The following is a 21,594-nucleotide window of genomic DNA, read 5'->3' on the forward strand; positions in this document are numbered from 1 at the left end:
AAAGGGGGGGGGGGTTCAAATGAATCAGATGCAAAAATAAAAAAATGAAATAAATCACTGTCCCACATTTTTAATACTTTCTGAATGCTTCTTATAACTAATTTTTAGCTAGCTATACCAATGGCTTGTTTTTAAGGGGAGATGTTTTAAAATCAAAGTGCACAGATAGACCTCTTAAAGGCAAATGCAGTTATTCCAAATGCCATGCGTTTTTTCACACACACCCTTCCTTCCCCTTCCCCCTCTCCCTCAGTTCTGCTGTCATATGGATTATATATGTTTCTCTCTGTCAAGGGTTAACTTTCTTTCTGCAAATGTTAGCTACAAAAGCTCTGCAGACCTCCACCTTGATATGATTCCTAACAGATTAGGGATATTAGATAATTTCCTTCTATTTATTGTTCTAGTGTGCTGTATTATCTTTCTATCACTCAGATAATTACTGAGGAAATCTACATTAACTTTTTTTTTTTTGGCTGGCTTAAGGAATAGCTAAACATTGGCACGATGCATTGATATTTTACGGAACCAAAGTTTTCCTCGTGTCATTGTACAATAAATAAAAAGATATTTATCAAAACTGCAAAGGCATTTTCTATGGTTTTAGAAGAACAAAGCAAATAAAATACAAGATGAGCAGAACCTAAAGGCTTCCTTAAGTGAAACAAAATTAAGGACTCTGAAGCCTTGAGTACTGTACATATTAAACGCATTCAAATAAGATGTTGTTTGCTAAATTATGAATGTGTGTAATTAAAATCTAGTGGCTGTTTCTATGAAAGATTTACAATGTTATTTCATCGTTTGTCATGGCTAATTAACAATATTAGATGAAGTTTTTCTTCTTCAAAGGTCTGATTTTTTTCTCATTTATTTATGTCAGAAGTGATAAACAGAGTAGTTAAAAGCTTCTCTGGGTGCAGCAGTGAAAAAGCAACATGTTCTTTTACACCTCAGAGGTTCAGGGTTCAGATCCCAGTGGAATATAGCAACTTAGTCTTCTTCTGAGGGTGAATAATTCTCCTCCTCCCCAAGCATTGAATTTTTTTTAAAAATTAAGTAGAATAACACAGGAGAGAGAACTGTGAATTGATTGATTGCATGACAGAGAGAGCTACTATGCAAAATGCAATAAATTAGCCAATTGGAGCCTTAATAGCTGAGACAATTCTTTAATAAGTAAATAGAGCATAGCGTGGAGTTATTTTTCATTAAAATTAAGTGTATATGATAGGCTGGCGTAATGCTGCTTTCTGCGCTTTGACTTTTCAGCGCCAAAGTTCACAAGAACTTCACCAACTGTCAACAAGGTTTTGAGCTACCAACTGTATCTTGTAAAAAGATATAAGAATACAATTCCATTGTTGCATTCCCCCCCACCCCGCCCCCAGCATAGAAGAATCCTGTCCAATTTAAACATAGCACCAGACATTCCTGTGCAGTCTGCTTTAGCAGTGAAGAACCTTCCCAAGCCACGCATGACATACATACATGCCAGTTTGGCACAAAGCTGGAAGAAGTAGGGTGTCAATCACACCGACTTTATTTTTATTTTAACATGTGCATCGTTGCATTTATTTGTCAGGATAAAATCCATACAGATTTTGCGTGAATGATCTATAAGTCATACAGTCAGACTTTGGACAGAATTCAAAGAACTATATGGGGTGTGCCCAGAGGAATTGTTTACTCTTTCTCTTTAATACTCTTCAGACATCAAACTAAACCATAACTTCAGCATGACAAGATTGAGCCACCCCACCCGACGCAAGGAAGAGCTTAGAAGCTTTCGCTTCCACTTGTACTTAACCACAGCCTGTTGAGGCACCCAAACTGACAAACTGTGGTTAACACCAACTATGGTTTGTTTGATAGAAGCCAGGTTACAGCTTGTGTTGAAAATTTAGCAAGCTGGATAATTTTTTTTTTTAACAGAATAGAGGACAGGATGGGTGCAGGCCTTTTTGAAATCTTCCCTATGGCCAGCAATAAAGATTGACCAGACATTTTAAGGGGAAAGATGATGGTGGTGATAACAACAACAACAACAACAACATTATTTATACCCCGCCAATCTGGCTGGGTTTCCCCAGCCGCTCTGGGAAAAACAACAAAAGGGGGCTTCACAGAGAGAGAGAATTGAGGGAGCAGAGTGCCTTTGGCTAGGAAACTGCAGCCTCTCCCATCCCTACACTTGGAACGAAGAAGTTTGCCTCTGAGATAAGTAAAGGTAAAGGTACCCCTGCCCGTACGGGCCAGTCTTGACAGACTCTGGGGTTGTGCGCCCATCTCACTTAAGAGGCCAGGGGCCAGCGCTGTCCGGAGACACTTCCGGGTCACGTGGCCAGCGTGACATCGCTGCTCTGGCGCACACGGAAACGCCGTTTACCTTCCCGCTGGTAAGCGGTCCCTATTTATCTACTTGCACCCAGAGGTGCTTTCGAACTGCTAGGTTGGCAGGCGCTGGGACCGAGCAGCGGGAGCGCACCCCGCCGCAGGGATTCGAACCGCCGACCTTTCGATCGGCAAGTCCTAGGCGCTGAGGCTTTAACCCACAGCGCCACCTGCGTCCCACCTTGCCTCTGAGATAGTGCCTTCCATATATTCATGAGCAACTTCAGCCTGTGTTCTCTCGTCATATATGTTTGAAAATAGGAAGCACACCTATAGGGCAGTGGTATCCCAGACAGATCAGCACCTTGAAAAAGACTGTGCTGCTCCTCCCACCTTTCTTAGCAAATATTACATTATTTTCCCCCCCTAACAACCCCCCTCCTGCCTCCCACTTTCCTGTCATAGGGAAGACAACGCTTAGCATTAAGGAACAAGGTGTCTGTGTGTACATGCTCAGCTTGTGATGTGTTTTCAGCGCCAATGCTAAATCCACAGTTCTTTTACTCCACACCCAGACACAAATGCTTGTCATCCCCACCCCACCCAATTTGCAAAGCAAACTTTCGTTAATGTCTTTATGACTGGGTTATATTGAAATATACTATCAGAGTGAGGGATAATGGCTGGCGCTGCAAAAATTTGTTAGCTGCAGTTGCATTTTGGGATGGAGTTTTCTGCAAATCTCAATGTTGAACTTAACTTGCACAAATTATTTTCCCCCAACACCCATCTCGCGCCTTGATCTTCATGAGAAGCATGTTGATGTTTTTACCAGTTCCTCTAAAAATGCAAACACGTCTTTCATTTTATGCTTTATTCTATGTATAATATTATACAAGTATACCCTTATATTTTCCTAAGGTAATCAGCACATAAATACATGCAACAATACATACTGTGTTGCTTAGTATTTTATTAATAATTATAATACGTGTTTTTGCATATACAAGGAACCCTTGGTACCAAACCCCCACATAAGATGCAATGGTACTGTACTGATCAGAGAAGGGAGAGGCTGAATATGGTACATACATATTGTATGCTTGACATCTCCCTTAGTTTTCCATGTGTAAGGGGCAGTAAAATCAGCATTTGTCCTTGGTATGCAGTCAGATTTAGCTAGTGGGACCCAAGTTGTGCAGGTCTGCTTTGCAGCAATAAGTATATGTTCTGCTACAGGGCCTTTTTGGTGGTGGTGCTCTGGTTATGGGATTCTTTCCCCACACAAAATTGTTTCCAGCCATCATTACTGACGTAACGTTCACTTGGCACTATGTTGGATTCCACCCATAATTTCTTTTTTTCTTCTTTTGTTTCACAGCCCCAGCAGCAACAGGTGACTTCACAGCAGTTGGCCTTTCAGCAGCAGCTTTTGCAGATGCAACAACTGCAGCAACAGCACCTCCTGTCTTTGCAGCGCCAGGGTCTGCTGACGATTCAGCCTGGCCAGCCTACCTTGCCATTGCAGCCACTTGCTCAAGGTATGTGTGGCATGTTGAGGACTGCTGCCTTGTGAAATGAAGCTTTTACAGGCTTCACACTAATCTGACAAATCTATCCAGCATTAGAGAAATATATAATACTGGGAAAGCACTTCTGAGTGTCTTGCGTTTTTTTACTTAATGGATGGATCTACCTCTTGGAGAATTTAGGTTTAGGTTCCTTGTCCTAATGAAACCTCCAAAACTGAATTTCAGGCCTTATGAATCTATCAAGTCTGTGTTATAACAGCTTTATTTTGTGCAGCAGGTAAGTGATGGTTGATACCGGGGAATAGTTGAACTGAAGCTTTCCAGCCCAATTAGCTTTGTAAGAATATGCAACCTTAAAAGCATATAAGAAAACTTAAAAGTTACGCAGATGAAGAGTTCTGTGTAACTTGAAAGCTTTTACGCTCTTAAAGAAGAAGAAAATTGGAAATAAAATGTAGTATCTCTACTTCATATTGTTTGGATGTCTTGAACATAGCGTGTTGCTGTGAGGCTGTGTGTGCATCTTACAACAATGTAATGGGCAGAAATCAGGAACTGACACTTTTCACAGCATATCACCGCACTTTCTACATTCACATATAGACAGCACTCAAATTGCAGGGAGAAATATCAGGGGGACCTTAATGAAATCCATCTCCTGACACCCATGGAATTTAGCGAAAACATGCCTCTTGCAATCTTCTGAAAACAGTAGCTATGTGGGCTATCAGAAAAAGTATTGCTGTGACTCCCCCACCTCCGTAATTGAGTACAGTGGTACCTCTGGTTACAAACTTAATTCGTTCCGGAGGTCCATTCTTAACCTGAAACCATTCATAACCTGAGGTACCACTTTAGCTAATGGGGCCTCCCTCTGCCACCGCCGCATGATTTCTGTTCTCATCCTGAGGTAAAGTTCTTAACCCGAGGTACTGCTTCTGGGTTAGCAGAGTCTGTAACCCAAAGTGTTTGTAACCCGAGGTGTTTTTAACCCGAGGTACCAATGTGCAAGTGATAGACTTTTTTCCTCCTTCCCCCACCCCAATCCTAAATTCACCTTTACTGCCCAAAATACCTGTTCAGTTGTTTCTTGGTACATAGCAGAAGAGATTTGAGAGCAACCTTCTTGCTCATATGTTATTTTTTCTGTTTCTCCTCTGGATAAAATTAATTAACTGAATCACCATGTCTTGCATTTATCTGAACACGTGGTCTCTCAGTGCACTTGTTACCTTTTTCCTGCACTGAGGTCAGTGGAGGGAGCATGCTTTTGATTTCATTCCTGATAGAATCCTACATGCCAGGTAATGACTGAACAGGCTCAAAAACTTAGTGGTTTTTATCGAAGGGTTGGTGTTGGTTATGTGCTCCAAACACCCGCTGTTCCTGAGAGAGGTTGAGACTACTGGGAAATTTACTTGGCACATTATGGACAATATGGATGAGTAAGAAAAAATAAAGTAAAAACCCTAGGGGGGAAAAGCAGGAGAAGGCATGCAGGCTATTGCTGGTTTTGTACATGTAAAAAAATTACAGCACAAGTTAATTATACCTCCAGATTTATTGGTAAGAAACATCACAAGCTGTTCTTGCATACCCACCCACTGGACTCTGGCTTCAGCCTTCCAATTTTTTTCCCACAGTTTCTATACTGTTAAGTTTGCTTGGTGATCCTCACTGTATATAGTACATCAGTTAAGCTGTCCAAAAGAGGGCAATTGGGCAGTGACAAGACATGGTCATGTGTAATGTGAAAGAAATGAATGTGGTGATGCATGAAGTGTAATCTGCGCAGCAACACATCAGAGACACCAGTAGGTAATTCAGCAGTCGGGGGCATTGATTGATAGGCTTCGCAGTGTAGTATAACTATTTATTCCTATCACATTAGGAGGAAGCATATTTAAAAGCGGGTGAGCACTGGAGATCAAGCAAACACAAAACAAAGGCAGTTTTGGTTGTGTTGGTGGCTAATTTCAGTTACGTTATTATTCCCCTCTCCCCTTTCACACTATTATGATTATGGGGTTCTGTTGTGTTGTGGAAAAGACAGGGGGAAAGGTAACTTGAGAATTCAGACAGGTCAGAATGCAACACATTCCTTTCCTTTATTGGAGAGATCTGATGGCTAAAAACTGATGTCGTTACGAGGTTTAAATCAACTTTCTGCTTGCTTGAACATGGTCACCTGGGTATGGAGGTACAAGGACAAAAAGAGGTTGAGCAACTCAAGTTGTCTTTGAGCCAGTGAGTACCTGGGGTTGGAAAATCGAGTTCCACGAATAGTAATCTGTCAGCTGTCCCCACAACATACATTTTTTAAGCCTTTGCCTGCATTTTCTTCTATAATGAAGAAGATACTTCTCCCACGGAAAAAAAAAATGCAATGAAGAAGAGTGTGAAAGCTCCAGTCTGTAATAATAATTGGCAATGAACACTTAAAGTATAGACACCCTTTTTGTAACTGGCAACTGTTTTAAAGTACATAAAGAATCTTTTACTAGATGGAAGTAGATTTGTTGTTAAAAATACAAGCCATTCAATCCATTTCTGCATTTTAGAGGTGAAATTGTATTGGTAAATATGACAGAAACAACCACAAATGATGCAGCATTTCTTGCTTGTTTCAAAGAGCTCTGAAGCAAAACATTTAAAAAGTTTTAATCAATTACAATCCATTGCCTTACAATAAAGCAGCATATATAACATTGAAACATTTGTGTAATCACTCCTGCCCTTACATTCAAATGCATCAATAATCTACACTTTATGTCTGTACTCAGCATCAGCTGTAAAGCAAACTTCTTTTAAGAAGCATCCTAAACAACCAGACCTAGAACACCAAACTACACAATACTAAAATAGAAGGTATTCTGATTCTAATCTCAGTGGACCTCACTTTCAAGGAAACATATTTAGGATTCGGAAAGTCGGCAGTTCAAATCCCCACAATGGAGTGAGCTCCCGTTGCTCTGTCCCATCTCCTGCCAACCTAGCAGTTCGAAAGCACACCAGTGCAAGTAGATAAATAGGTACCGCTGTGGCAGAAAGATAAACGGCATTTCTGTGTGCTCTGGCTTCCGTCACAGTGTTCTGTTGCGCCAGAAGTGATTTAGTCCTGCTGGCCACATGACCCGGAAAGCTGCTTGTGGACAAACGTCGGCTCCCTCGGCCTGAAGTGAGATGAATGCTGCACCCCATAGTCACCTTTGACTGGACCTAACTGTCCAGGGGTCATTTACCTTTTACCTTATTTTATCTATTTGATGTGCTTCAAAGATAGATACATGCCTGTTCTCTCAATTTGTACCTACTAAATTGCTGGAACATAAATTAGAATGCTAATAACTATGAGTCCAATGTTAGAAGCTTAAAAAAATGTGATTTCTCTCTGATATTACAATATTCTAGTGTCGGTGGGTTTATCGTGATTGTATCATTCCCACCTCTTAGGTTCTGCTAGTAGCAGAGGCCACTATATTTAATCACCCCTTAGGTGTGATTTAGCAGTAACTAACTTTCTGCAACATTTCTCAACTGTCAGATAAAATTATCCATGGTGTTTGTGCTAAAAAAGAAAACTATTACTTGTTGAAGAGTTCATAATAGCATTGTCCTGGTTTGGGGGACAAGTATGTCACTCGGATCTCTGTGACATCATAATTAGATCCTGTTGCATAATTCAATCTGATCTGCAGTCCTTATGCCCGTGACCACCTCCAACTGCAGTTACAGATACTTTCTTTGCCTTTTATATCAAAATTGTGGAATTTGTTGTACAAAGACAGTTCTCATTAATGTTATGAATTGCCCATCTGTTATATAGTGGACAAATCCTGCTGTAGATGTTGCAGCTTGCTAATTGCCCCTTTGCCCTTGATATATTGAGAGATTTTCTGTGGTATTCAGTTTTTTTTGTCATATAAATCAACGACACTCAAGCAGAAACACACAGCATCATCTCACTTTGAAAATCTAGAGTTATGTATATGAAGATTTTATAATAGCTAATGGTAGCAGTAATGATAACGGCAAATGTCTTTTTCTCATATCGGTGTATCCTCCCAAAATAAAAAATGATGTTGACTCATGTGTTCTATTATCAATATGTTCCCATCAACAGACAAGTCCATTCACTATTGTTTCAACTGAGTAAACAGTGGTGAAAGGGTCAGTCATATTCACAGGTAATTGTTAGTGTGGAGACAGTCCTGTCAAGCGTGTTAGCTAAAAATACATCCCACACTGTCACTTTGCAAGGTGTTTGAAAATAATAGCCCAGTTGCAGCTAAACAGGACACAGGATTGTGTCGTGACCTTTCTCTTTGTTTAAATTGCCTCAGAGGTTTAATTTCAAGGGACAAGCAATAATTGAATATGTCTAATAACTAAATGCTCATATGGGACAAAATCCATCAAAATATAATTGGCATTTGATTTTTATGAAAGGAGAAGGAATGACTTTATAGCAATAGATGCATCTTTAGACTATCTGATCACTTAATGTATAAACCGAAGTGTATTTTAGAATATGTACTAATTGCAAACACTTAAAAAGCATTTTTGCATATATATATTTTAGGCGGCCCACTAGCAAAGACCAAATGTTTTCGTTAATGCTACTCTCAGAAAGGCGGGGAAGGTTATTGGTCTGTCGTGCAATAATTTACTCCTCTTTGATATGCAAACGATCCACGGTGAATATAAAAAAAATCCTATCAGACTCATTTCACAGTTCTTAACCACTTAGATTCTCTGGAGTCTATCGCCTCATTAGACCAGTGCTCTCCAAAGCTAGCATAATTAAAATCTTTAACAGTTTAGCAAAGTAAAGATGTTTGGCTGATCACGTTGAGATGATTATCTAGCCATTGTATTCTAAATGACAAAAATAAATTAAATTTAGACCTTGGCATTTTTTATTATGTGTTTCAAATGAATATATTGTATACTGTCTTTAATGCCGTAGGTTTGGTAAGAGACATGTCTGTTTCAGACACGGATGTATATTTTAAAAATGGCAGATTCTCCTCCCCACCCTTGAAAAAAAGCAAGGATAACAGAGTACCGTAGGTTGAAACAAAGCAGTTGCATCCATTGACACCTAGACTTCCAAGTTCTTCAAAAGAAATCAATTAATTTTATTTTTGAAAACATGACTGATTCTACATGCTTTTAAAACTTAAAACTCCAGCTTGTCCCATATGCCCATGCCAGTCTACAACAGTAGAACAAACTACTCTCAGATTTTGGCATGCATAACCTTTATGGGATGTCATATTAAACTGTAATTTCTTCAAAATATGAAGTTGGTGGCATACACCATTTTGAACTTACCTTGTTAAACAGTATTTCTTCTTCTTTTTAAAAAAGTATGTTTTTATTTCACTTCCAATGGCTCATTAGCACTGATCAAGAAATGACAGTAATAATAATAGTGTTACTTATATAGAAACTTGCAGGGTTTTTTAAGCTAGACACATCCATCAATTAACTGAGCAGTGCTAGAAACCAAAATTAATGAGAAAGATAGGTGTGTTAATGAAATAATCATGGTATAATCAATTTGACTGTTAAAATTCGAAAAGCATTTCATGAAGACAATGTGAATTCATAATTTATGTCTTAAAGTGATTAATAAAAACTGTATTTAATAACAAAGCTATTTGTCATCATTTACAACTTAAGCACAAAATTAGTACCATTGTGGTTCATGTTGTCATAATAACACAGATGAATAAATTTATTTTGAAGACCTTCCTTGCTTCTGAAGAGAGGTTAAAATATATCTGTCGCCAAGTCTCTTAGAAAATGAAGCACCATTTATTTAGATTCTCCTTCAGAAACCAGCCAATAATTGTTTTGCAATATAAATCTTGAAAGGAAAACCTCAGTTGGAACTTTGCTTCCCATTGTGATTAAGAGAATGGGCCTATCAATAAGAAAAGGTTCTGCTTTAACAAGTTTCCACTCTCTCAATATATATTCCCCCAAGAATTGTATATGTTGAGTTAATTGTTTGTCCTGTGTCCCAAATAGCTTGATGTAAAGCATGAAAGGTTGTTTGTGCATTAAGGCCTAAAATCATAGGTGACAAGTAATGAGTCTGTAAGGATATTCAAGAAGCTGTGCCATGTTAAAGCTGACAGTGATTGAGCTTGTCACAGGGCTGAAGTGTATTATTTTGGACCCAGTACAAACTTACAATAGGGTCCCTTCACATACATAAACCAATATCATCCCATACATACATTCTCATTAAATAATATTTCTGAAATGAGTTTATGACTGCAAACCATGTATAAATTCACAAATTCACCATGTATAAATTCACCAATTCACTTCAAAGCTAAAAATTATGAAAAATTGGCTATTAAAAGCCAATTTGGTTTGCAAGTTCACAATTGATAAAATAGCTAGGTGGCTTGACTGTTCTTTTCCATAATGCATTTTTGGATGGTTGCAGGCTGTAAATCCCTGCCCCCAGCCCCCCCCCCCATAGCCATAGCACTGCCACCTGTTGTCTGGTAGATCTTAAGAGAGAACGCCACATGAGGAAGCACAAATCTCTCTATATCGAAAAGTCCTAGTTTAATTGCACACAAAAATGCCATCTCTGTTCTAGAGAATGTCATGGGCTGGCAGCACACTATTCAGAATGTAACTTGTTCTGCTCTTACGCCAGCAATTCTCCTAAATCTGTTACATTCACACATACAAAAATGTTGCTGCTGCTGTTGCATTGTGTGTGTTTTTAAAAACAGTTAACACTTCTGTTGAGACAACCTCTTCAGCCATCAACCTAAATGGTCACCCATTGCTCGGTCCCAGCTCTTGCCAACCTAGCGATTCAAAAGCACACCAGTGCAAGTAGATAAATAGGTACCGCTCCGACGGGAAGGTAAACTGCGTTTCCATGCGCTGCTCTGATTTCGGTGTTCTGTTGCACCAGAAGCAGCTTAGTCATGCTGGCCACATGACCTGGAAGCTGTACGCTGGCTCCCTTGGCCAGTAAAGCGAGATGAGCACCGCAACCCCAGAGTCGTCCGTGACTGGACCTAACAGTCAGGGGTCCCTTTACCTTTAACCCATCAATCCACCAGAGAGCCCTTTGCTCAAGGCTCTCTAAAACATGCAGCCAGCCCAGGTTGTTTGACTCATTGGACTTAAAAGTATTACATTATTTAAATGTGAAAGTTCATCATGAAGTGATAAAAAAATAAAATAAGGGAAATGTCATGATTTTCTTTCCTTATTTCTGAGCCTTTCATATTCCTGTACTCACGTCTTCAGTGAGGACTAGAAATAGCCTTTAAAAACTACCTTTTGGCTTTTGATGTATTGACTGCAATGGGACCTCCGTGTTGCCCGCCTTCCAGTTTACCATAACAGTGAAGCCTAACTAATCAACCGCACGGACATGCAGTTTATGGAAAACGTTGACTTGGCAGGCAGCATTACTATTGCTCCAATTCAGTGGTGTGTATGTGGCATTTATTACTTGGTCCTTGGAATTTGAAAAATAACCTCCCAGACTAGGTTTTGTTTTCCGGCTTTGATATTAATTACTGTTTGAAGATGGCTAAATTAGCTGTTAATTAATTTCACTATTCAATTTTGTTTCAGGCATGATTCCAAATGAACTGCAGCAACTCTGGAAGGAAGTGACGGGTTCTCACACAGCAGAGGAAGCCGCAAGCAACAACCACAGCAGTTTAGACCTGTCAACAACATGCATCTCCTCCTCAGCCTCTTCTAAGGCCTCCTTAATAATAAACTCACATGCCTCAACAAATGGACAACTATCAGTCCACACTCCTAAAAGAGAGAGGTAAGTGCTTCTAGAATTCCTCCTTATCTCTGCCCAGAGCGGTATATCTTTACTGTGGTGTTTGTTTTATTCATGCCTATGGCTTCTGTCACCTACATACAAGGGGGGAAATGGCCTAGCGTATGGAGAAGAACCATAGCTCAGCAGTAGAGCATTTGCTTTGTATAAAGAAGGTCCCAAGTTTGATCCCCAGCTGGGGCGTTTTAGAGATCTGCTGCCAGTCAGTGGTGGACAGTACAGTGGTACCTCGGGTTACAAACGCTTCAGGTTACAAACATTTCGGATTACAAACTCTGCTGAGCTGGAAGTAGTACCTCGGGTTGAGAACTTTGCCTCGGATGAGAACGGAAATCATGCGGCAGCAGCAAGAGGCTCCATTAGTGAAAGCGCACCTCAGGTTAAGAATGGACCTCTGGAATGAATTAAGTTCGTAACCTGAGGTACCACTGTATTGAGCTAGAAAACACTCAGTATAAGGCAGCTTCCTGTATTTCTATTAATTCAGCAACTGGTTTTGAGTGTGTAAGCTAAGAGTTAACTTCTTGAGTGTTGTATAAATGTTACTGCTGATACCCCTGGACTCGTGATGAGTATTTGCTGACTTAAAGTCACTAATCTTTGTTGTGTCTTTGAGTTGGTTTACCAAACACATTTTTGTCCACATGAGCAGTTCTGACTTGTGTTGAGGTGCTCGCTTTCTAAAGAAGAATGTAATATATGAAGGTGGTAATCCTGAATATAAGTGATCCTGCTATCCGCTGATTACGATTGGCATGTGCTACAACATATGACATAACCCAAGGATAGGTTCGTGCTCACATGGACAAACGTAGCAGGAATGTATTCAGGTATCTGAATAAATGCAAGTTTATGTTGTCAAGATCTCATTATTTTGCAGTTGCCAGTTTTAATGTATATTGTTTCCTTGTGGTACCTGGGAAGCAATTTCTCAGAAATATATTTTATCCTGTTGCTGTTTGTCTGTCAACTGGTTGTTGGTTCTTGAGAACCAATTTGGAAGGCTCTTTATCTGGATGGTGTGATTGCAAATTGCTGTCCCAAAGGGGTCATCTGACTGTGATGTCAAGTGATTGGCAGGTGGGCAGTCCCAGCCACATGTCAAATTGGGTTGGGGTGGTGGTGCAGATGAGTATCTGGCCCATCGAACAGATCCAGTTCCCCACCTCGTGATTTAGCTACTTCAGATTTCACACTGACTTGTAAGGCCAAAAGGTATCGTGTTTGAGAACTGCTGCTGAACTCATTAAAATCTAGAGCAACAAACATAGCACCTTAAAAACAGAAACAACAACCCCTCTTGTTCTAACATTTGCTGTCCCTTTTGTGGATCGTCCTTCTTAGGATGACATCTAGGTACGTATTGGGACTGTTGTTTTGGTCTCTATGCTTCTTTTATTTGAATCACAGGGGAAGGGCCAAGTAGGTGCAGGTCTTCACACAAACACACCCACCGCCTTTGTTTGGATCCCCCTGCATCTAATTGTGAGATGCTGTTGCAAAAAGTCCCCCTGAGTTTCAGAAATGGGTTGTCAACTGGGGAATGTGGGGTGAGCTCTGCTTTTAGAGGAGATGGCTAGAGAAGGCCTCCCTATTCAACAAAGCTCTCTCGCTGTGCCATTGAGATCCCAGCCATGATCTTTCATGGCTCGGTGATGAGGACAAGTGTATGTGTTTATGTTGAGAAGGATCTTTTCCTCTTTGGAACTTGATATGCTTAATAATCAAAAGAAGATTAACTATTTTACTTAATTGCCTATTCTCACTAATTTGTAGGTGACTGGTTGTTGTTTTTCCTGGCCAAAGTTTTTCCTAGTCAAGTGATTTGAAATTTTTTTGGTAAGGCAAAGCATATAAGCACATCTTGTGCCTTGCTTACATGAAGAAAACAAAGCTGTCATGTATAGATGCAAAATACTTAAGAACATTTTTTTGAATTGAGATATTGTCATATATAGTGTCTGTTACTTAGACAGGGAGGACTTAGTCCTGTTGTTGTTGGTGTACATTTGTGCATGTCTGTCAAATGAAATATGTTTGCTGTAGCACCAGAAGACTGAGTTTTCTTGGGAGGCTGAGATGTACAAAAAATGATCTTGGCTTCTTCCAACTTATAGAAAAAGGGAGAGAGAATCGTAACGCATTGTGTGTGCACGCGCATGTGCATGCACCCCCCCCCCGAACTTTAAAGACTAAAGGCTGTGCACTGGAATATGTGTTTCTGTGGCATATATGAGTAATGAACAGCTTAAAGCCAGAAATGGACCACACTTGGCAGCATATGTGTGTCTGTTTGCTTATATTCTGTGCCCGCCGAGCTGCTTTCTTCTGTGGCATGTAGAATTCAGTTTGTTCACATCCTACCATACAGACTGCAATATTTCAGTTTCCAAGAGAACATGGGACTGGTTAACAAAGCTGGTGTGCTCTTTGCCTCCCTGTGTAGGACTATCTGGTCTGGTTCACATGTAACACTAAACCATGGTTTAACACTATGTGCATGTGCTAGAATAAGCCAAAACCAAGCCTTCACACTTCGTAGAGTGGGTTGTAGACAGTGTTTTTGTACTGATGGAATATTAACGTGATATGTGCTAGATACTGTGTTAGAACAGAAAATTGGCGGCGGGTGGGAGAGGAGAGTACAGGAAGACAGGGGCTCCAAGCAGGTGTGGACTTGCTCCTTGAGGTCCTTGCCTGATGTGACGACATATCCGAGGAGAAATCCAAGGAAGGAATAAAAATGGAGGATGACCATATCAATTTAAAAGTAGCTGGCCAAATGGATCAGTGGTCCAGTTTAAAATAAAACGGCATTGTGAGGCCTATTGTGAGAGACAGCGTTTGTCAATGAGACAGATTAGATTCAGATTTGATGGACAACCAATTAATGAAACAGACACACCTGCACAGTTGGAAATGGAAGATGAAGATACTATTGATGTGTTTCAACAGCAGACTGGTGGCATTTGCTAAATATCCTGTCCTTTTAGGAAGAGGAATGTGAAAATCCAACTCACTTTATCATTTGTCCTTGGATTTGCTATTAAATAGTAAACAAATGAACATGCCAATCATACAGGCATCTTCTCATGTTCTGAAGACATTTATCCAAATTCTTTTCCTGTCCCTGATATACTGTGTGTGCAAGTTGAAGCTGCATCTGTGGAAAATTACTATATCATAAAAATGGGCCCAAGTCAAAATTAAATTTTCAAATACTTGTTGTCTGCTGTCATCTTGTTTCTATAAATTGGTGGCCTAAACACGAGGCTACTGTGAAACAAGGATACTTAGTCCTGGCTTTCATTGTTTCTGTTTTACTGGTTAATTATGTAATGTAAATATTGAAATATCTTTCCTTGCAATAGTAAGTTTCTCCTCAAAACAGTTGGGTTGAGAAGGAAAGGATTTTACCATTAAACACAGGTATTACTCTAAAATTGTTAATGGGATATACAGAAAGGACAGTACTTTCAGATCCATGCTTAGTGACAGTTTAAACTTTAAGGTAATGCAAATGTACACATGCTTTTTCATAATAAGATAGCATAGAATAAAATATTTTTTTAAAGAAAAGAAAAAAGAACAGGAAATTGGCACTGTTGGCTTTTATGTGTAGTCAAGCCAAATGGTTCGATGATATTTCTTAGAGCTGCAGCAGAATTTGCCTGTTTATACTCTACGCAGAACTGCGTTGCAAAAGTTGGTGACTTACTTGGATCTGCTTTTAATGGACATTTCCTGATCTTTGTGATCTGATCTCTGTCTAATTGCAAGATAGTAGTTTTTTTTTTAAAAAGGAATGTAATATATCCCTACATGTTAAATTTGGAACCTAACATAGTTGCACAATTTGTTTTTAATGGAAACTTGTCTGTCAAATCGAAAAGCTGGGGAGGAAATGCTGCACCTTAAATTATGCCTCCAAAGCATATTCTTCATTTAAAAATTCACATGTAATAAATGTTGACACTTTGCCATTTGTGATTTACTAGTGGCTTGAAATCAGCTTTGGAAGAAAATTTGAAAACAAACTTTGTCCCAATTCTTTATTTTATCAAACAAAAACATAATAATGCAGCCTTAACCTCTAATGAATTTTGTAATACACGTGCACAGTATCATTTATTAGTGTTCAGTAGAACAATTCTTTAAAAACCCTTTTTGAGTCCATCAAAATATGAAAAGATAAATGGCTCAGAGTGGAAGAGGGTTCAAGCTTTTCGTGGCTTCCCTTCTCTTTGGCGCGTTTGAGGTTGGCACCATCAATTTTCAGTAGCATGATTGAATTACCTCTGTCCATAAGAAGAGGAGGCATAGTATGTGCTGAAGAATGCCGACTAAGGCACTTAAGGTTTCTGTTGCTGCTTTGTCAGGCAATGTGGTTCCTGCCTAGGTGTCATATGACACATAAAACTCTGCTTGTTTAGATGTTTTTCACCAGCTTTTTATTTATTTGTTTGTTTTAAAAAAGAATATTTCTTAGTATTCAGGGAAGCAGATGAAGGTTTGAGAGAGAATGCTATCTAGGGTACAAGGGGCATGTTTGTTTCAGGTAACCTTATCTGAATACGAAGCTTCTTCTGAAAAAACAGGACTGGGAAATATTTCTTTTTTAGTAGTCATTATAAAATATTTAGGAGCAGTTTCACTGCAAGATTATTTTTTTAGTATGAATGGACATTTTGAGTTTAATTTAACTTAATTTACCTATTTCATATTTTAGTTTGAGCCCTAAATATATATTTTGTTTTAAATGAACAAGATACGGAAATATACAGGTTGTATTTAAATGCCCTCCTTTTGCCCATTTACTCTATTCTCCAATCATAGTTTTCTCCTGCAGTAATGTTACCATGGAACTCCCTGATAGTGAATCCATAGCAGGTGACTGGAAAATTCACAGTTGCCCCCATTTTACAGATTGAGAATTGAATCTCAGCGATCTGCAATTGAACAGACAGTAAATGCATGGCAGGAGGAAAAAAATGGGCACATCTATCCATACCCTTTCACCATTTGGATGAACGACTGGGAGCTTATTCTACTGGTTCTTATTTTAGTAACAACACCGAAATCACTTTATTCTCTTATACTAAATGAAGAACTGGGTGAGTAAGGCTAAGATGTTCAAGGCCACCTGCAACAGAGGAAGGCACCTTCTCTCTCATTTATCCTAATTACTATCCAGGGATTCTTTCTTCACCTTCAGAGAGAGAGGGAGTGCCCTGACTGCTGGGGGCGCTGACAGAACAAGTAAGCTCATGAGGGCAGCCACATGCAGTGGAGAAAATCAACCTTCCCTCCAGACCCCAGTCACTAGCCGCAAGCTGATAATACCTTCCTTAGCACATCGACCAGTAGCACTCCCTGATTTGAACTAAAATGAGAAGTGGGACCCCTGTTTGTGAACCTGCTTCTGCCGCTGTAGCTACGGGCGAGTGCTCATTTAGAAGCTGCTCTCTAAAGCACCATCCAGATTTTACAGCAATGCTATCTTTTTTCCCTCCCTCCCTCCCTCTTTTTAAAAAAGCTCCTTATTTAAGTAGTCAGGCAATGTGTCAGTGATATTACAAGCTAAGGGCTGAGGTTAACAGATTGAGAAGAGGGCAGGAGAGAAAGCGGCTGGAAGATTAATGTCAACAGAGATGTTCTCAGGGTGTAAAAGAAAGGGTGAAAACACTGATGATTGAAGGTAGCAGCTCTGAAGAAGCTCTTTGAATGTGGCATTGACTCGGAGCCTTAGGAAGTAGCTTGCGTCTCTTGCTTGCACTCGTTCTCCAAAGAGAATTGCTGATGAACAATAGGATACAGGAGCGGGTACCCCAGTCCACCCCCTGCATGCAGCCTTGAGCTGGATCTTAGTAGGAGGATTCTTCCCAGTGCCAGAGGCTGGGGGAGAGGAGAGCGCAGCACCAACATCCCTCCAGGACCCCCGCCCACATCCTGGTCAGCCTTATACTCAATCTCCGTGAATGAGCAGTTTCTTTTCTCTCTGCTAGGCTGTCACCTAGGTGGAAGGAGGATAGAACAACAACACTCAGCTGGGGTGCTCTGAAGGAGTTTTCTCCAGCTGTTATATGTTCAGAAACAGCACCGGCCGGTGGTATTATTATTATTATTATTATTATTATTATTATTATTATTATTGAATCATGCTCTCAGGCAGACTCTCAGACCCTCTTGCTGTTGTTAGACATTGGGGTGCATAGCTAACGACTCTACTGCAACCCATCTCAAGGGATTGGTGGATGGAACTTGATTCCTGGAGTAGGACTGTTGTCTTTTGGGGTAAGACTTACACTCCCTCTGAAAAATTAGGGTCATATCCTGCAGAGTGCTCCTGCATTGAGCACTGCTGCTTCCATGTAGCAGCCATGGCTAAGGATTCCTTTCCTTAGTTTAGCCTGGTGCATCAACTGTGCCCATTTCTACAGAAAGCAGAGCTGGCCCTAGTGACATAAGTACCCTGAGCACCTTTGATTTTGTTTACTGGAACATGGAGCTGTATTTGAAAATTGTTTGGAAACACCAGCTATTAATATTTTCTGCTGCTAAAAAATTTCTGCAGGGACAAGTCCACTGGATCGCGTGACTCCTTTTCTATTCCAGTTGCACTGGTTCCTGATTTCCCTCTGGAGTCAATTCAAGGAGCTAGTTATTAAATTACCTTAACAGTTTGGGATCAGGGCACTTAGAATAAATTTTCTTCCCATAAGAACCTTCCAGTCCTTTCAGGTTGGCAGTGGAGGTTCTCTTGCATATTCTACTTGTATCTGAGGCCAAGGTTAGCAGAAACATGGGAGAGAAAACCTTGTGGAACTCTCTGTCCCAGGAAATCTTAATTGTGTCCCTTTTGATGGTTTTTTTTTTAATCTCCTTTAGAACTTGCATTTATTCCCATGAGAGTTTTTTAATTTACCTTTGGTTAGTTTACTTTTACCTGCCATATTCTGTGTGCCGTTCCCTCTTTTATTTTAATAATTTGATTTTGTTGCTTTAGTACTGCTTTCTGAGTTTTGTTAGCAGCCTTTGGCATCTTCACATGACAAGGTGGAGTATAAATTCAAAATAAATAAATAGCCTCAATTAAACAAGTGACTTTATTTGATAGGAGGTCAATTATTTTCAACAAGATGCAGCAAGAGAGGTTTTTGTGTTTCAGTGATGGTGGTGTTTTGGGAGGAAAGAAACATCATTATGCTGAGGAGTTTACCTGCTAAATTTTGTCAAGTGAGAGAGAAAACCAAATGTGTTTAGAGGGGGGAGAGGTTGTAAAATGCTGTAACCTGCCTCATAAGCCATATTTGTAGGGGAGAAGTTGTAGGCTTGATCCTTGGAAGTAAATAGTGATAAATCACTGTCTTCCCTAAGTGCAAAGGCTACCTGACTTTGGAAAAAATGTCCCAGGGCGTAGTACTTTTGTCTAGGCTTTGCAGTTCAGTTCTGTGTGGAAATCAACTAAGTGGCATGTTTAGGATATGGCCTGCACAGTAAGCCCTCCTGTCCTGGCTAGTTCAACTGAAAAAGAATTTGGTTCATCAAATGTAACTATGTACACATTGCCAGTTTAAAATGCAGTCAGTTTGTTCAGAACAAAACTGGTTTTGGGGAAAACTCATAGAAATGCAGGATTGCCTAAGAAAAGATGTAGAAAATGAGAAACAAGGAGAGTAGGGAAACGCACAGCCTACGTTTTAGGAATGAAGATTAAGCAGCTAAGGTTCAGGGTGAGTAATATTGGCTGGAGAAAACAAGTCGATAAATTGAAAACGATGACAACTACACCTGTTTGGGGGCGGGGGGCGGGAAAGGTCTGACTATCACATGCTGTCATTCTGTATATTTCTAATGTTCAGGTGTGAATTTTGTTGCTAGTGTAGTCAAAACAGCACTACCCACCCACAAGAGAGGAGGTATCGCCAGATTTGGGGAAACCCTGAGGTTTGCAAAGTATAAAAAGTCCTTATTGGGGGAAATTCTGCAGTGGGGAGGACATTAGAAAACAGTGCAAGGAAGACAGCATTCTCAGCGGCATTGGAATACTGATTGCCCTTTGGAACGGGAAATGGCATATGGAGGTAGAGAACAAAAGACAGTATTTATTGTGGAGGAGGGAATGGCTGGCTGGCTGGAACCCTGATCAGGAGCACTCATGAGGGCAACTTTCTATTGCAGATTCCATATCTGTTACTCTACACTCTTTGATTTCTTTAAATACTAATCATCTGCTCGCTACTATAGAAGTTAGCTAAGCCAACTATGGAACTAGTCTCCCCCCTCCCTTTCTCCACTTTTCAGAATAGCATTGAGAGTGACAAGTATATGAACCTTCATTTGAGCTCTAGTTACCGAGTTGTTCTGGTTTCATTTGTCATGTTGAAGCTAAATTATTGTGATGTACCATGAAAAAGGACTGTACCTCCAGATTGTAACGAGGTCAAAATGTGTTTCTGAATTTAACTGCTGCTTATTTAAACAGTCTTGTGATGTAATTCTGAATGTGTTTGACTGTTTCCTGTATCTCCAATGTATATATTTTTACTGCAAATGACTAAAAAAAAGGACCAGTGTCATGTGTTAAGAGCAAGCAGTACTTCTAGGAAGGTTTTTGTTTTCAGCTAGTAATATTTAGGGTATATGGAAACTTATGGGCAGTATTACAAAGCTGAGTGAGTTTACCCAAAATGAAAACAAAACGATTCAGCCCTGTATTATTACTAAAAAAGTGTGATAACCCATGTTAGAGGAGTTGTTGTTGTTATATTTTATTTATACCCCACCCATCTGGCTGGGTTTTTTAAGTGGGCTGCATAGTTAAAACACACTGGGTTGTATTCATCTATCGTAAAGTAGACCAGGAGACTCACAGAAAAACTTCCAAGAACTTGGAGAAGTTCATGCAACGGAAGGAGCTTCAGGGGCCCAGGTCCCTGTGTGTGTGTGTGTGTGTGTGTGTGTGTGTGTGTATGTGTGTGTGTGGAGAGAGAGAGAGAGAGAGAGAAATATATATGTATACGGTATATCCCTCACTTTCCATCATGAAGGTCTCAAAGTGGCTCACAACAATAAAATATACAACATGCAAAATTTAAAACAGAAATTTAATCTAAAAAAAAACCCACGTAAATTTAACCTCAAAAATTTTAAACCTTGAGAATTTTAAATCCCCCCCCCCCCGCCACAATGTAAAACATATGAGCATTCAGGGTGCATAGTTTTAGTCAGTCAGCTGAAACTGACTCCTGTCTGAAACTCCAGGAAGCCACTGTCAGTCAGTGCAGACAATACTGACCTAGATGGACCCATTGGTCTGGCTTGCTATAAGGCCACTTCCATGCCTTAACTTCCTGTGCTCCATGTTAAGTGTGCCTCTAATTAAAACCCCAATAAAACCCCACAAACCCTTGCATTAAAAAAGAAGCAACAAACATCCAAACCTTCCTCTTTAAATTTTCTCTGGCAGGGAAGTGATACAATTCATTCTAGAAATACTGAGTTAATGCTTTCAGTTTTTCTGGGGCTTTTTAATTTTTTTTGTCTTCCGCTGTATCTTGTGTCCCCCTCCTTTGTCCCACATTGCACCCGAATTTCGTTAAGCGACGTCAGTGGTGGCAGCAGCTCTGAGGCTTGGCACACAGCAATCTGTTAAGGAGATAAATAATCTGCCTTGGCATGACACTCCTACTCTCCTCTTTAATTTGTCTTACACAAGGAAAATTATAATTAAATCATTCAGGGTAAACCCTTGAGTACAGAGAGGGGGAAAAACACACTTGCCAGTAGAGACCAACTTCCCTGTTGTGCTGTGTAGAGACATTTATCAATATTCAACACTGTTAAAAGGAGAACATTTTCGTGCAATTTGTGAGGCGG

The 21,594-nt window shown here is 40.0% G+C and overlaps 1 protein-coding gene and 1 pseudogene across 51 annotated transcripts in view; both read left to right on the top strand.

Moving 5' to 3' along the window:
- Window positions 1-21,594, top strand: part of FOXP1 (forkhead box P1) — a 538,949-nt gene that overhangs the window by 431,365 nt on the left and 85,990 nt on the right. For all 50 annotated transcript variants that reach the window (XR_014560509.1, XR_014560510.1, XR_014560511.1 and 47 more), the window contains 2 exons: window positions 3,716-3,875; window positions 11,493-11,697. Coding sequence is in view for 47 of the 50 variants with exons in the window: in XM_083723838.1 (XP_083579964.1) it covers window positions 3,716-3,875; window positions 11,493-11,697 (365 nt within the window). In the remaining 3 variants the exon portion in view is untranslated. The remainder of the gene's footprint in view (window positions 1-3,715; window positions 3,876-11,492; window positions 11,698-21,594) is intronic.
- LOC310839481 (small ubiquitin-related modifier 3 pseudogene) lies at window positions 13,371-15,116 on the top strand (annotated as a pseudogene). Its single transcript has 2 exons — window positions 13,371-13,382; window positions 14,435-15,116. The product of its transcript is annotated as a small ubiquitin-related modifier 3 pseudogene (transcript).

The sequence above is a fragment of the Podarcis gaigeae genome, assembly GCF_964106915.1.
Source record: "Podarcis gaigeae genome assembly, chromosome: 2".
Lineage (NCBI taxonomy): Eukaryota > Metazoa > Chordata > Lepidosauria > Squamata > Lacertidae > Podarcis > Podarcis gaigeae.